The sequence below is a fragment of the Limulus polyphemus genome, unplaced genomic scaffold, assembly GCF_000517525.1.
Source record: "Limulus polyphemus unplaced genomic scaffold, Limulus_polyphemus-2.1.2 Scaffold6698, whole genome shotgun sequence".
NCBI lineage: Eukaryota > Metazoa > Arthropoda > Merostomata > Xiphosura > Limulidae > Limulus > Limulus polyphemus.
Genome location: NW_013672308.1, coordinates 6,100 through 19,510, shown reverse-complemented (window position 1 = coordinate 19,510; position 13,411 = coordinate 6,100). Strand labels below are relative to the sequence as shown.

Here is a 13,411-nt window from a genome sequence, read left to right as displayed (position 1 = left end):
CAAAATGTCATGTGGGTCACACTAGTGGAAATTCAGGATATTTTTAAATATTACCGTGTAGAATTAAGAACTTAAAACTTGTATACCATTAAAACATGGATTATTAGCTAAGATTTTATGCTATTCTAATTGCTATAAGAAAAAATAAAGTGGTTTAATAACATTTTGAATGTGAAACACTAAAACCTTGTGTCATGTGCAGTAAAGGGTACCTGTGACGATAGGGTTAAATATAAGTTTGGTAGAATAACATATCTTCTAAGTATAAAAAGTGGAAAAAAAAAACGGGTTAATTTAACAAAATTATTCTTGGGCTTATTCTTATGTATTGTTTGATCAATGTTTGCACTAACCAAAAATGCTTGACCATATTTTTTGTACTCAATTGTTAAACTAAATGATCTGTCTGACTGAAGGTGGCATTAGCAGATTGCTGGGATAACATTACTGTTGGAATGAAGATAGAAGTGGAAAATAGAGATTGCGATAATTTTGGAAACCTTTTTCCAAGTTTTTACTGGATTGCAAGTGTTGTAAAAATAGCTGGTGAGTTAATGAAATTTTAGCATAATATAAAGATAAGAATGTACACACAACCTTTTGATTCATTGTTGCCTGATTAATTAAAAATTGGTGGAATGTTTAACATCCAGCATCATGAAAGTTAGTCATTTGCCTGAAACTGTACTTAACTAAATTGTGAGAAAATTATCCTTTAGGTCATTAGTAAATATGATTTTAAAAGCCCTCACCAATGCCATTTTAATGCTAAGTTTTTCTCATTTAACTTAAAGTAATTTTAAATAATGTTAAATATGTCGTAATTGAATCCTGTTAGAATTCTCCATTGCTTTTTTAGAATTAAATTTCTTCGCATTATAAAATATAAGTAAAAAACTAAAAAAAAAACATATGCAAGCAAATGCAGAATATCTTCATGCAATCCCAACATGGCCAATTTTAACACCAGAAAAATTAAAAAAATATAGAGAAATTGAAGATTGTCTATGTCACTGCTTGGGACCTGTAAGAAGGTATCTTTTTACCAAATTCCATGTAAGTTGGTTGACATTAACATGAGTAGTTCATGAAAACCCCAAATTGTGCTTTCCTTGCTGAAAAATTAAGCAAAAGACAAAAAATTTCAAAATTGTCTATATATATCTGTTTGGGACCTGTAGAAAGTATCTTTGTACCAAATTCCCTATAATTACTGAAAATGGTGAAGTCCACCATTTTTGTTTATTAGTTTGTGGGACCTATAGAAAAGTGTATTTGTATCCATGTAAACTGGTCAAAATACAACTAAGTAATTGACCCAAAACTTCAAAATTATGATTTTTTTTTTTTGAGCTCAAAAATGGAGAAATCCAAATTTTTTTGGGTGCAGGAAAATTTATATTTGTGCCAGTTTTCTTCTTGATTGCTGTAAGAGTGACTACACAGGAGCCAAAAATATACATTTTTGGATTTTTTTACCTTTAACCCCGTAAAATCTTTAAAAAGGCCTAAATCACACAAATGAAAAAAAAAGGTGTCTGAGTGTATTGGACTATGGTATAACCCTACTAATTTCAAGTCAATCCACCAAGATATGAAGGAATAACAGTTGTTTGAAAAGTGTATGGAAGAAGGAGAAGAAGAAACAATAGAAAAGCAAAATGTCTCTCTGCAGAGACAAACACGAATTAAATGTTGCTTTGTTACAAGATTTTTATCACTAAAAACATAAAGATGTGTTATAATTGGTATTATTTATTTAGCCTTAGAATTATTCTAATTTGTTAAAATAGGTTGAAGAAAATGAGTAAAGAAGGTGCTAAGAGAGAAAGTGTTTTGATTTGTAGGCTACATGGCTTTGCTTCGTTATGAAGGATTTGGTCTTGATGATAGCAAAGACTTCTGGGTAAATCTGTGTTTAGAATCCATCCACCCAGTTGGCTGGTGTGCATCCCAAGGAAAGCCACTAATTCCACCTAAAAGTAAGTGCATTATGATGGTTTAGCATACCAAAAAGTATTAACTCTTTTTAGCTTGATTGAATTATTTTTGTCACTTCTGCATTTGCATTCATAAAAATTAATAATTCGGAAATGAAACTATATATCGAACACAGGCACTTCAAACATAAAAGGATAATAACCATTGAACCTCGGTATATATTTTGTAAATTTAAAATTCATAATGAAATAAAAGTTACTACATGACATAAGTGTATACTATATAGTTATACAACACACCTGTAACCAATGGCCTGAAAACTTGGGTAAATTATAATAAAGAACAAATTGACATATCTAAATGGAAACTTTTTCTAATTATTTTGTGAAACGTATTGAGCAGACAACTTCATTAGGCAGTAAAAACCAAGTTACAGTGGAATTAGGAGCCTAATTAACAAATCTTAAAATATGTATTTGGTAAGAGCATTGAAATCAAGTGATCAACATTATAAATTTATATGTACTGATATTAGATTCTGTGTACAATCAGTATGATATTGCTATAATCTGCATTTTATCCAAGCAGTAGCAGTGTACATTCATAATGGTACAAGCATGTTGTCAGCTTGCTGGCAGAAGGAAAAAAAAAGATAGCAGTAGACACTGACAAGTTGTTAAATGATTTAAAGAAATAATAAAAATAAGAACGGATAAAAAGTAAAAAGCATATCCATGAAAATATTCAGTAATTTTCTTTGTATGTGGAATGTTGTGTCAATAGATGAGAAAATGAGTAAACAGTTATTAGATCAAAGAAGCACAGTTATAGTTTTATTGAAGAAATAACAGTTGGATACATTTAAATGATTTTAGACATGCAATAAAAAAAAGATATTTTTTTATGTTTATTTTTAAAAACAGCACCTTAAAACAAACTTGTATAACCTAAAATATGATACAAATTTGAATTTATAATTTTTTTCAAGCACAAATTGCATATTGTGCAGAAAGTGTACACCAAATTTCATGCAATTGGGTTAAACATTTTAAGTGAGGGAAAAAAACAAAGTGGTGACACAACTACACCCTGCCTGTCTTGATAGGGTTACACTGCCATTTTGTTAAAATATTTTTGTGTAATTTTGAGCTTTCTTCTTTGCAAAGTAATGAAAATCTTTTTTTATTTTTTCCATAAATTTGCATGTATTTTATAAAACTACTTATGACAACAATTTATGAAACTTCAATTTTTAAAGTAACCAGATAATTAAGGTTTTGATTTTCTTCATTATAAACATTCTTTTCCACTAGCCATTGAACATAAACATGCTGATTGGAAGGAGTTCTTGGTGAAGAGGCTAACAGGAGCTAGGACTCTCCCCTCAAATTTCCATGCCAAGGTATGCTTTATAAAATGATGAACCCTTATTAGAAAAACTACCAGCTCTAAAATATCTTTAAATCTATAATAATAAAAGGGAGTGTGTGTGTGTGTGACTCCCATAGCTCCACAAGGAAAGAACCTTGAAACCTGAAATTTAGCACCCATACTAAGTGGGCCCTGAGGATGTACACCTGGATATTATTACTTATCCATGAACATGTGCATGCACATATTTTTAATGAGAAGCTAGCTAAAATCCACGTAGACAAGAAGTGGTTCCTTATATTACAAATAGAAATCACAGACAGACGTGCTTTTAACCACAAACATATTGCCCGTTGAAGATGATGAGGCAAGTACTACCAATGCCAGGTTTTTGAATATGGGCTTGGAATTTTCTACAGTAGGTGTCTCTGACTTGTTGTTGATATATTAGAACAATAAATGGATAGCACACAATCCACTTGTTTTAAAATAATATGTATTCAAAACAATTCAAACATATGTACAAAAATTCTTTACACTATAGGATATCACAGTCCTAAATAATTCCCTTTTCTTGTCAAAAGTCCACACTGGCCGATCCAATTACTTTAGAATCCAATTGACAAGATAAATTATTTTTCTCTACTCTTATGACAATAGTATCAGTGAATAATTCACTTGTGTTACACCATGGGTTACCACAGTTGTATCTGGAACTGTGTATAATTGTCTCCTTTTTGTCAATGTCCACACAGGTAGGTTTAATTACTTTAGAACACCTTATGACAAGACAAATTATTCTTCTTATCTCTATTAAACTGTGAAATTCACTTTAAAATATAGCCTGTTAAGGCTAGTCACTTGCATGCCGGCTAACTTCACGTTTTCCAACTTTTTTTCTGACTGAACTTTACTTGCACTCGCTTGGTCTGTTATATTTATACATTGTTCACTAAGGCCTCAAACTTTACTTAAGTAACAATACTCACTTAATGTAAAGATAAATATACTGAAGACTTGAGTAACTTGGCATCAACAACACAATGTATCACTCTTACTGAATTATGCAACCAAACTTGTCATAACTATCACCTTTAAAATAATTGCTTTTAACTCTCTTTTTATGAAAAGTAAATAATCATTAAATATTATGTCACAAAATAAATTAAATAATAATGCTTACACCAAACAGTTTTGTATATCCAACAACCACCCCATAGTATACCCTGTAGTATATCAGTTAGATTAACAACTTCTAATGTATAGAAAAGCCAGTGCATTTCGGTAACAATGCATTCTAACAATGGCTTTGTCATGTTGCTTGGCAACAAAAGTATAACCTAATATTGTTGATAGTCTATGTACTGAAAGTATAAAATGAAATGTATAAACAACAAAACTGGAAAAATATTTATTGATTTCTTAATTTAGGGTCTCTGTTGATTAAAGAGGTTTGTTTTTTTATTAAAAATGTTGGGGGATATAACAGAAAATACCTTAACTCAGAAAAGATGTAAGTTTAAAATTGAATCGATATTTTTACTTTTATAATAAATTTTATGCACTTGACTCTAGGCTACATTATCTCACACTATGTCTTTACTTTAGGCTTATTTATTAATTTCTTTAAATCATACCAACATCCCCTACACTTACAAGGTTTCATGGCCCTCTTGCACTCCCGTCACTAAAATCGTAATGATGCCAAAATTAAAACAGTAAGGCTGCGATTCATTTGCATAAACCAATAGAAACTATTGAAGACTATGTCCACCTGTGGGATGCTAAAATAGGTTCAGAATACACACACTGACATAGTCATCTAGAATATATCAACCTTATTACCCGAGCAAAGATGGGTACTTTCTCTGGTTATCATATAAATACAGAGGTTGAAATGCTATCTTAAAATAGTCTTGCTCTATCAGATGACCATGCATTTTAACACTTTCACTATGGGCTCGGCTGAGTTCATGACCCCAGATTGACCTTTATAGTTTCCATACTATAACTTCTAACATGTTTTGTGCGTCATATCGAAATTTTGCACACTTTCAGTAAGCATTAAGACAAAAACTTAGAATTTTTAATGAATTATTTTTTCATGAATATACGGAGTAAAAGTGTTGACTGCTCCGAATGCAAAGTGATTTTCAGATTAAGATTAGAAGAAATACTTTTCATTGTCTGAAAATTTTCAAATTTCATTTGTGTAGTTTCTAAAACTTCCTAAATAAATTTTAAGCATTTTTTTTTCACTTAAACTTTATATTTTATCTGTTATTTTCTCTACTATAATTCTATACACATTCAGGTAATTTCACTGATCTTGTAACCATAAAGAAATACAAAATAAATCTAAATTACTCTTTTTTTTTTCATTCTAGAATGATTTCAAATTGTAAGAAGAAACTACATTTGTTTATCATAAATAGCTTAAAGCTTATAACAGTATACATCTGTTTCTATTTAAATTTTATAGTTTTATTGCCCTTTGAATATGTAAATTACTTGGTGAGCATGTAGCTCATGTTATCCTGTAATTCAGTCAATGCTCATCAGTGAACATTAGGTATAGGTGTTAGTTTTACATCATTATAGTTTGTGACATAGCACTTCCATAATAGGTATATTTATCAGAAACAAAACTGTCAGCTTGGTATCGATATTGAATGTTTAAGTTCAGTCTGTGAATAAGGCCCTGAGGTGTCCTCAACCATTTCTCTGAAAAAAAAATCTCAGAGCTTATTTAGTGAGGGGAGACACTTGACAGGATGTGACGTGACTTTCAGAAGTATTCTATACATTCTCGATTAGATTGAAGATCGGTGATGATAAGCCACCATCGTACCAATTTCCTTTTCCTAATGAAAATTGTTAACCACTTTTAAAAAGTAGGGATGGCCTAAATCATCCAATAGGCTGATGTGAGCTAAATGCAACATAAAGGGGCATAAAATGTGACATTAATGGTTTCATTCCACAGGATGTACAGGTTGGTGCTTCTGCTAATTTTTTTTCCTGTTAGCATTATATTCCCAGCACTGCTAGTCGCTATATGGAATGGTGTTCATGAATGAAAAAAAAAAGTTGAATATCTAATCCTCTCCAATTCAGTAAATTCCCGTTATCTCGCATCAGATGAAGCCCAACTCATTTGCAAAAAAAAATAAAAATAATAATAACTATACGTCCAATACCAATTGTTGCTAACTACCTGTACACTGACACGACGTCAGTTGCGGCTGCGAACATATGATTCAGTCTCGGAATCGGTACGGTTACAACAAGCCAGAAACAACAAAGAATAGTCAACTGCTTGTGCCATGGATTTTATTTATTTATTGAGGTGTCCGATCAACAACACCATCTGTTTGGAAGCGGTATAACTTTCTGCTAAGGCCGCTTATACACTTGTAACCAATTCGTAAAAGACTTTTTTAATTGTGCAACTTATATTCGTCCGGTGTCTCTACATAAGTAAAACGCCCAAATGTTCTCTTTGAAGTTTAGCCATGTAGCTCAAAAACAATTTGAAGCACTAAACTTTATGACTCATTTCAAAATAACAACTGAGACAAGAATAGGTGAGATTATAAAAAGCTTATGACTAAATGACCAATCATTTACTTTTAAATCATGTGATTTATTATCAGTTGCCTGACTCCATAAGAATGAAATGAAGACCATTGATATTATTTTATAATAGTGGTTTTTGTAAGGTACTTTACAATGCTGTGAACCAGACCACACGAGCACTGCTTATTACCCACTTTGATTAATAGTGATCAACAGACCTAATAACACTGTCTCATTGAAACTGCATATATTTGGTAATTAGTACTGCCTAGTAAAATAGTTCACAATTTCAAGGTATTAGACAACATTAAATACCACATTCTAACAAACTAGCTTCCCAACAAACAAGTTTATCTGTTCCAGATTTATCTTTCTTCTACACAAATAATGTATAGTCTCACAGCTATATAAAATGAACGGAATACATTTAACCGACACAGGACAACTACCCAACAGTTATGATACATTTACAACAAAACAAGAGTGAGAACCAAATGGGTGATTCGATCTTCTCATTATATTGAACTTAGCTGTATGCTGAAGTGTTTGTAGGGCAACAAAGCATCATCTACTAACACACTGTAGTAGTGAATCAAATTTATAAGAAATATTGTATCTCAAAACTTCTTTTACATCCACTGTTATAATCCTATTACTTTTTCTGCTGCATTTCTGTCACAGTTTCTTATATCCTACTATTGTGAACTGTCAGGCAAATACAGTGAGCAAACAGCTTCTACAAGATGGACATGCAAGACAAAGATTTAATTCCCGACTTTTTGTTTCTCTCTGTGTGTGTACTCACACTTAACGCACTTTAATATTTACACTACGAAATGCACAATTATTTGTACAAACCCCCGTGCGATATCCAATCAAACAAAACACAACATCACCAAGTAATTTATTAAAATACACGAAATAATTTGCTAATTTGAATTTAACAAGAGAGTACACTAGAATAATTTTAAAGGTTATGGTTAAAGGTTAATAACCATATCCATGTATACTTATTTCCTGCATCACGTATACTTTGACCTTGGAAACCTTTAAACATAATCAGGCCTTGAGAAGAAAAACTGCGCCTTCTGGAGTACACAAGCTTTATACTAAAAATAAAAGAAAAAAAAAAAAGAAAGGGAAAAGCCCACGGGACCCTAGTGACCCCTAATGGGTTAGCTGTAAGTTTACGGAAATAAATGCTAAAAGCTGAAGTTCGATTCCCCGAAATGAACGAAGCGCAAACAGCCCATTGAGTAACGTAATTATGCATATCTCGACAATTTCTTGTAACGAAAAAGTTTTTCCCCCTAATAAAAGATATATCTATTATGGATATATCATGACAGATAATAACATTTTACTGCTGTTCTTATGAACTAATGAAACAATGCAGTACGCTCACGCTGGTTTATCTTCTGAAGGTTCTGAAGAGTTTTTAAGGTATAACAAGAGGGAGTCATCAACAGCCGCGGCACTTGAAATTCTTTTAGGCAAGATTAGAGTATTGTTTGTTTGTTTTGAATTTCGCGCAAAGCTACACGAGGGCTATATGCGCTAGCCGTCCCTAACTTAGCAGTGTAAGACTAGAGAGAAGGAAGCTAGTCATCACCACCCGCCGCCAACTCTTAGGCTACTCTTTTACCAACGAATAGTGGGATTGATCATCACATTATAACGCCCCCACGACTGAAAGGGCGAGCATGTTTGGTGTGATGGGGATTCGAACCCGCGACCCTCTATCCACCTGGCCATGCTGGGCCCAGTATTAGAGTAAATTAATCAATGTGATCTTCGGCGTGGTTAAATACGTCGATCTAAAGGGTTTGACCTCCTGAATGCGAAACTGTAATTATATCTCAAATCGGTCAATAGATGACAGAGCTATGAGCTAAAAGTTTGTACTTAAATAAAAAACAAAAAAAAACTCAGAGCCGTTCTATGAGCCGCTATGCGCGGCTAAGAATGTTGAAGAAAGTTCTTTAGTTGCACATATAATAAGCCTTGAACCACCATTGGTTCAAAATGTTCTCCGGTAAACCGACTGAAATGTTGATTTTAATTGTAAGTAACGTTTTTCCTACTTACCCAATATTAGCTGCTTTAACAAATATATTTTTTCGTGCATTTAGTATTGTGCCTTTGCATTAGCTTCATATATTATTACATTATATATCTGGTGTTTAGAAACCTTGATCTAGCACTGTTCTGGAAATATTCACAAACTGCAAATTTCCAGAATTTTGTTAGATGTTCAAATCGTGAAATTTGTTTTTAAGAGATGTTGACAAATCTTTGACTACACAAAGATCAAATCGGTAAACAAACAACCTGCATGGCGTTAACCGTATTTTATCTTTAATCCCAGTTCAGCAGTTTTAAGTTTAGGTACAGATTAAATCGGTAAACAAACCGAACCTGCATGGCGTTAACCGTATTTCATCTTCAATCCTAGTTCAGCAGTTTTAATTTTGGTACACCAGACTTGATTACTGTTTGTAAAGATCAATATATAAAAACTCGGTAAACGAAACATACAAGTAAACACAAGACGGGAAGTACATTTTTAGGCTTCTGCCAAACACACAGTAGAATGATTTATAACCAACTCACCGAAACAAGGCGAGTTAAAGTTGGTATACATATTATAAAAACATGGTATAATGGATAGAAAACATATGATAAAAACACGGTATAATGATTTATAACCAACTCACCGAAACAAGGCGAGTTAAAGTTGGTATACATATTATAAAAACATGGTATAATGGATAGAAAACATATGATAAAAACACGGTATAATGATTTATAACCAACTCACCGAAACAAGGCGAGTTAAAGTTGGTATACATATTATAAAAACATGGTATAATGGATAGAAAACATATGATAAAAACACGGTATAATGATTTATAACCAACTCACCGAAAGAAGGAAATTTAAAGTTGGTAAACAAAATGATAAAAACACGGTAACTAACACGTAGAAACACGGTAACGTAATGAGAAAAACACAGAAGTTTGTAGTTTATAAACATCTGATACAACATCTTGTAAGTAGTACCAACACATACTAACTTATAAACTGAAACGTATGATGAACTACAATACTATAAAAACTGTAAAACAAAGAGTTATTATATGGATAGATAGATCATAATAATAAAAATAAAAATATTTGTTTGTGGTTCCGGGTGAAAAACAAATATAAGAACGAAGGCAATACATTTTCTCGATATACTAGTATCCCCAGAAATAATGATGTTTAATTTCCTGTTGATATAGCTATAATTTACGCTTTTCGAGCATTGGAAAAACATAACTTGAAAAGACAAGGTTTGACAGCAGACGTCAGTTTATTTGATTTATGATAAGGGATGAGACCTTTAACATAAGTTTCTTTTTAATATGACAAATTTGAAATATATATATCGCCTGGTTATTTTAAATATAAATAACGAGGTCACTGACAATAGATATTACCCGCCCGTTTTTCTGAGAATCAATATTGACGTCAGAAAGCAAGATTCTTGTAAGCATTTGTTTTCAACCAATAGCTCTTGTCGCCTGCTTGGAAATAAATACAAATATGGAAGATAACCTGAAATGTAATAACTTACACTTCATGTCTGATATATCCAACCAACTAAAAAGGAAATATTGAATAGGGAGTGCACAATTTATTAGAACACCTCAACAACTGTCATTTTATGAATTTCACATACAAATCTGTATTTGTATTTATGGTAAAGAGACAACGGTTGTCTTCTGCCGTCCATAATTATGAAAAGGCTTGCTAGGTTCGAAATACTGAGTTCTATCCGTGCCTTATGCACAAAATAGTGAATTAAATTGTAATTGTTGAAAACTAGAAATATAAATACAAATAACATATTTAACTTTCCATAACGTTATTGTGTTCTGTGGCCACCTTTGTCATCAACCAACTTGGTATCTTAAATGCACTGTCTACGCATTTTCCTGAAGTCTCTGGTGTACTTTGATTCATTTTTATTGAGGTTGTGTTCCGAGACTTCAGTACAATTGATACTTTTGTCGATCATGAAGTATCCCAGATTTGTTCAACGAGATTGTTTGTTTTGTTTTAGAGCAAAAGCCACATGAAACTATATGTTGAGTATATCGCGGTGAATTAAACCAAGGATTTTTGCGTTGTAAGTCCGTAAGTCGCTGTACCAGAGGAGGACTCAATGGGATTCAGATCCTTACTTTATGGTGGCATCCCATTCGCTGGAGAAATGAGCTTTCTTTCTTTGCCTAGTAAGTACGACATTTTTGGGAGTATGTTTGGGGTCGTGATCTTCTTGTAATATTACATTATACACAATCGGCTTCTTTTCAAATGGTATAGAATGATGAGCTGATGCACCGTGGTATTTATGCTGATTCATTAATCCATCAATTTTGTGAAGATGGCCAACACCATTCGCAGTTATTGTAACCTAAACCAACACAGATCCTTCTATATGTTTGACCGTTGGCACAAAGCACTCATTCTCCATCCTCTCATTAACTCATCAACATATACAAGCCAGTCGGATCCAAGTGGTTCAACTTAAGACAAGTATATCCAAAACACCTTGTCACAATTTTCCAAAGACTAAAATATATGTTCGTTCTCAAAAGATAGTTATATTTTCTTTGCGCAGTGATAACTTTCTTGCTGCTACTCTTCCCCAAACACTACATTTATGCAGTGTTCTTGAGACAGTGCTTCTCTAAACTTATCCGTACGCAAATATTTGATGTTAAGATATTTAGTAACTCTTTTAGTGAGCTTTTTTAGATATTTGGTGACACTTTTAGTGAGCTTTTTTAGATATTTGGTGACACTTTTAGTGAGCTTTTTTAGATATTTGGTAACACTTTTAGTGAGCTTTTTTAGATATTTGGTAACTCTTTTAGTGAGTTTTTTAGATATTTGGTAACTCTTTTAGTGAGTTTTTTAGATATTTAGTAACTCTTTTAGTGAGCTTTTTAGATATTTAATAACTCTTTTAGTGAGTTTTTTTTAGATATTTAGTAACTCTTTTAGTGAACTATTTTCTCCGTCCCCTGTCTTGTCTGATATTAAAGAACCGTTTTCCTTGTGTCTGTCCAATCCAATGTACATGACAGAACTTGGTGAACAGCCGAGGTCTTTTAGAATTATTCCTTTAAGCTCTAACCAGCATAATATAAAGATTTGACTCTGATTCTGTGAAAATGTGTTAAGTCTCTATTTCAGCATCCTAATGTCAACATCACACTATATAAGCTGAACTGGACGATAGTGTTAAAAAAAGAAGAAGAAGAAATTAATACCTTACATACCTACTTGAAAAAGTCAGAATATGAAAATCACTTTTTTTTTCAGTGACATCTGGTACATAAAATAGAGACAATCATGTGTGACAAAGTTGCATCGCTTTGTATTGAAATCAGAGATCTTGAACGACTTGTAAAAAAGTATTCTGCACTTATCTATTAGTGGCTATGTGTTTCGTTTAAATTACTAATTAATAAAATGAATAACATATTAAAGTCATGAATCAAGATGGAAGATCAACAAATTTCTCATTTTCCAACAATTCAAATTATAATGGTTGTATTTCAGAGGCACAGAAAATCTAAACTACAGAAACAAAAGGATGTTCTAATAAATTTGCACACTACTCTGCATGTTCTAAATACTCGCGTACTGCAAAGCTTCAATAGGTAAAATTGGTCATAATTGTTTTAATAGCGAAATTGCATATATAATTTTAAAAATAGCTACTACTTTTTGAATTGAAAAACAAAGATACACGTGCAGATATACTTATGTGAGGGTCCCAATACCGAATCTGTAGTGAATTTAAGTTGTTCTTTTACAACATAATTCTCCCACTGATTTGTGTGTGCACGGGGTATAAAAGCTTATGCGGTAACGGGTTTAAGTTGCTCAAGCAAATGTCTTACTTGACCATCATCTTGAACATGACTAGAACAAAGGATTTCGGATAATTGTACTTTATAATCTTTACAGTAAGACAATAAAGTAAATTAAATGTGCCTAGCACGAATAATCGCTTCCAAGCAGTTTGTTTTACCCTCGAGAATTTCCTTGCGCCTAATCTTATGTTATAGAAGGAGAGTTTCAGATTATAAAGGATTTGTCCTTTCACTTACCAAGTTACAAGAAAGTTATCAAACTGTTTGGAACAGGCTGTCAGATACGCACTTCCTTTACTTTAACAAATACACTGACGACCATAATCGTTACTTGTCACTTTTTTTACTCTTTCTTCTTCTATTATAGATGCTACACAATATATAATGAAACTCCATCAAACAGGGCTTTCTTTACATTAGATCAACATTTGAAAGTTCTTTTTCATTACTTTGAAATAAAAAAAATTGTTCCTTCATCTATAATTGTTTGTTTTGGAATTTCGCGCAAAGCTACACGAGGGCTATCTGCGCTAGCCGTCCCTAAGGCAGCTAGTCATCACCACCCACCGCCAACTCTTGGGCTACTC

General features: G+C 32.5%; 1 protein-coding gene across 1 annotated transcript in view; it reads left to right on the top strand.

Annotated features, from left to right (window-relative positions):
• The window catches only part of LOC106473981 (polycomb protein Sfmbt-like), a gene marked incomplete at its 3' end in the record, with an annotated part of 40,586 nt that overhangs the window by 22,533 nt on the left and 4,642 nt on the right, over positions 1-13,411 (top strand). The window contains exons 7-9 of the mRNA XM_022402365.1: positions 417-546; positions 1,848-1,982; positions 3,255-3,343. Of these exons, the coding sequence (XP_022258073.1) occupies positions 417-546; positions 1,848-1,982; positions 3,255-3,343 (354 nt within the window). The remainder of the gene's footprint in view (positions 1-416; positions 547-1,847; positions 1,983-3,254; positions 3,344-13,411) is intronic.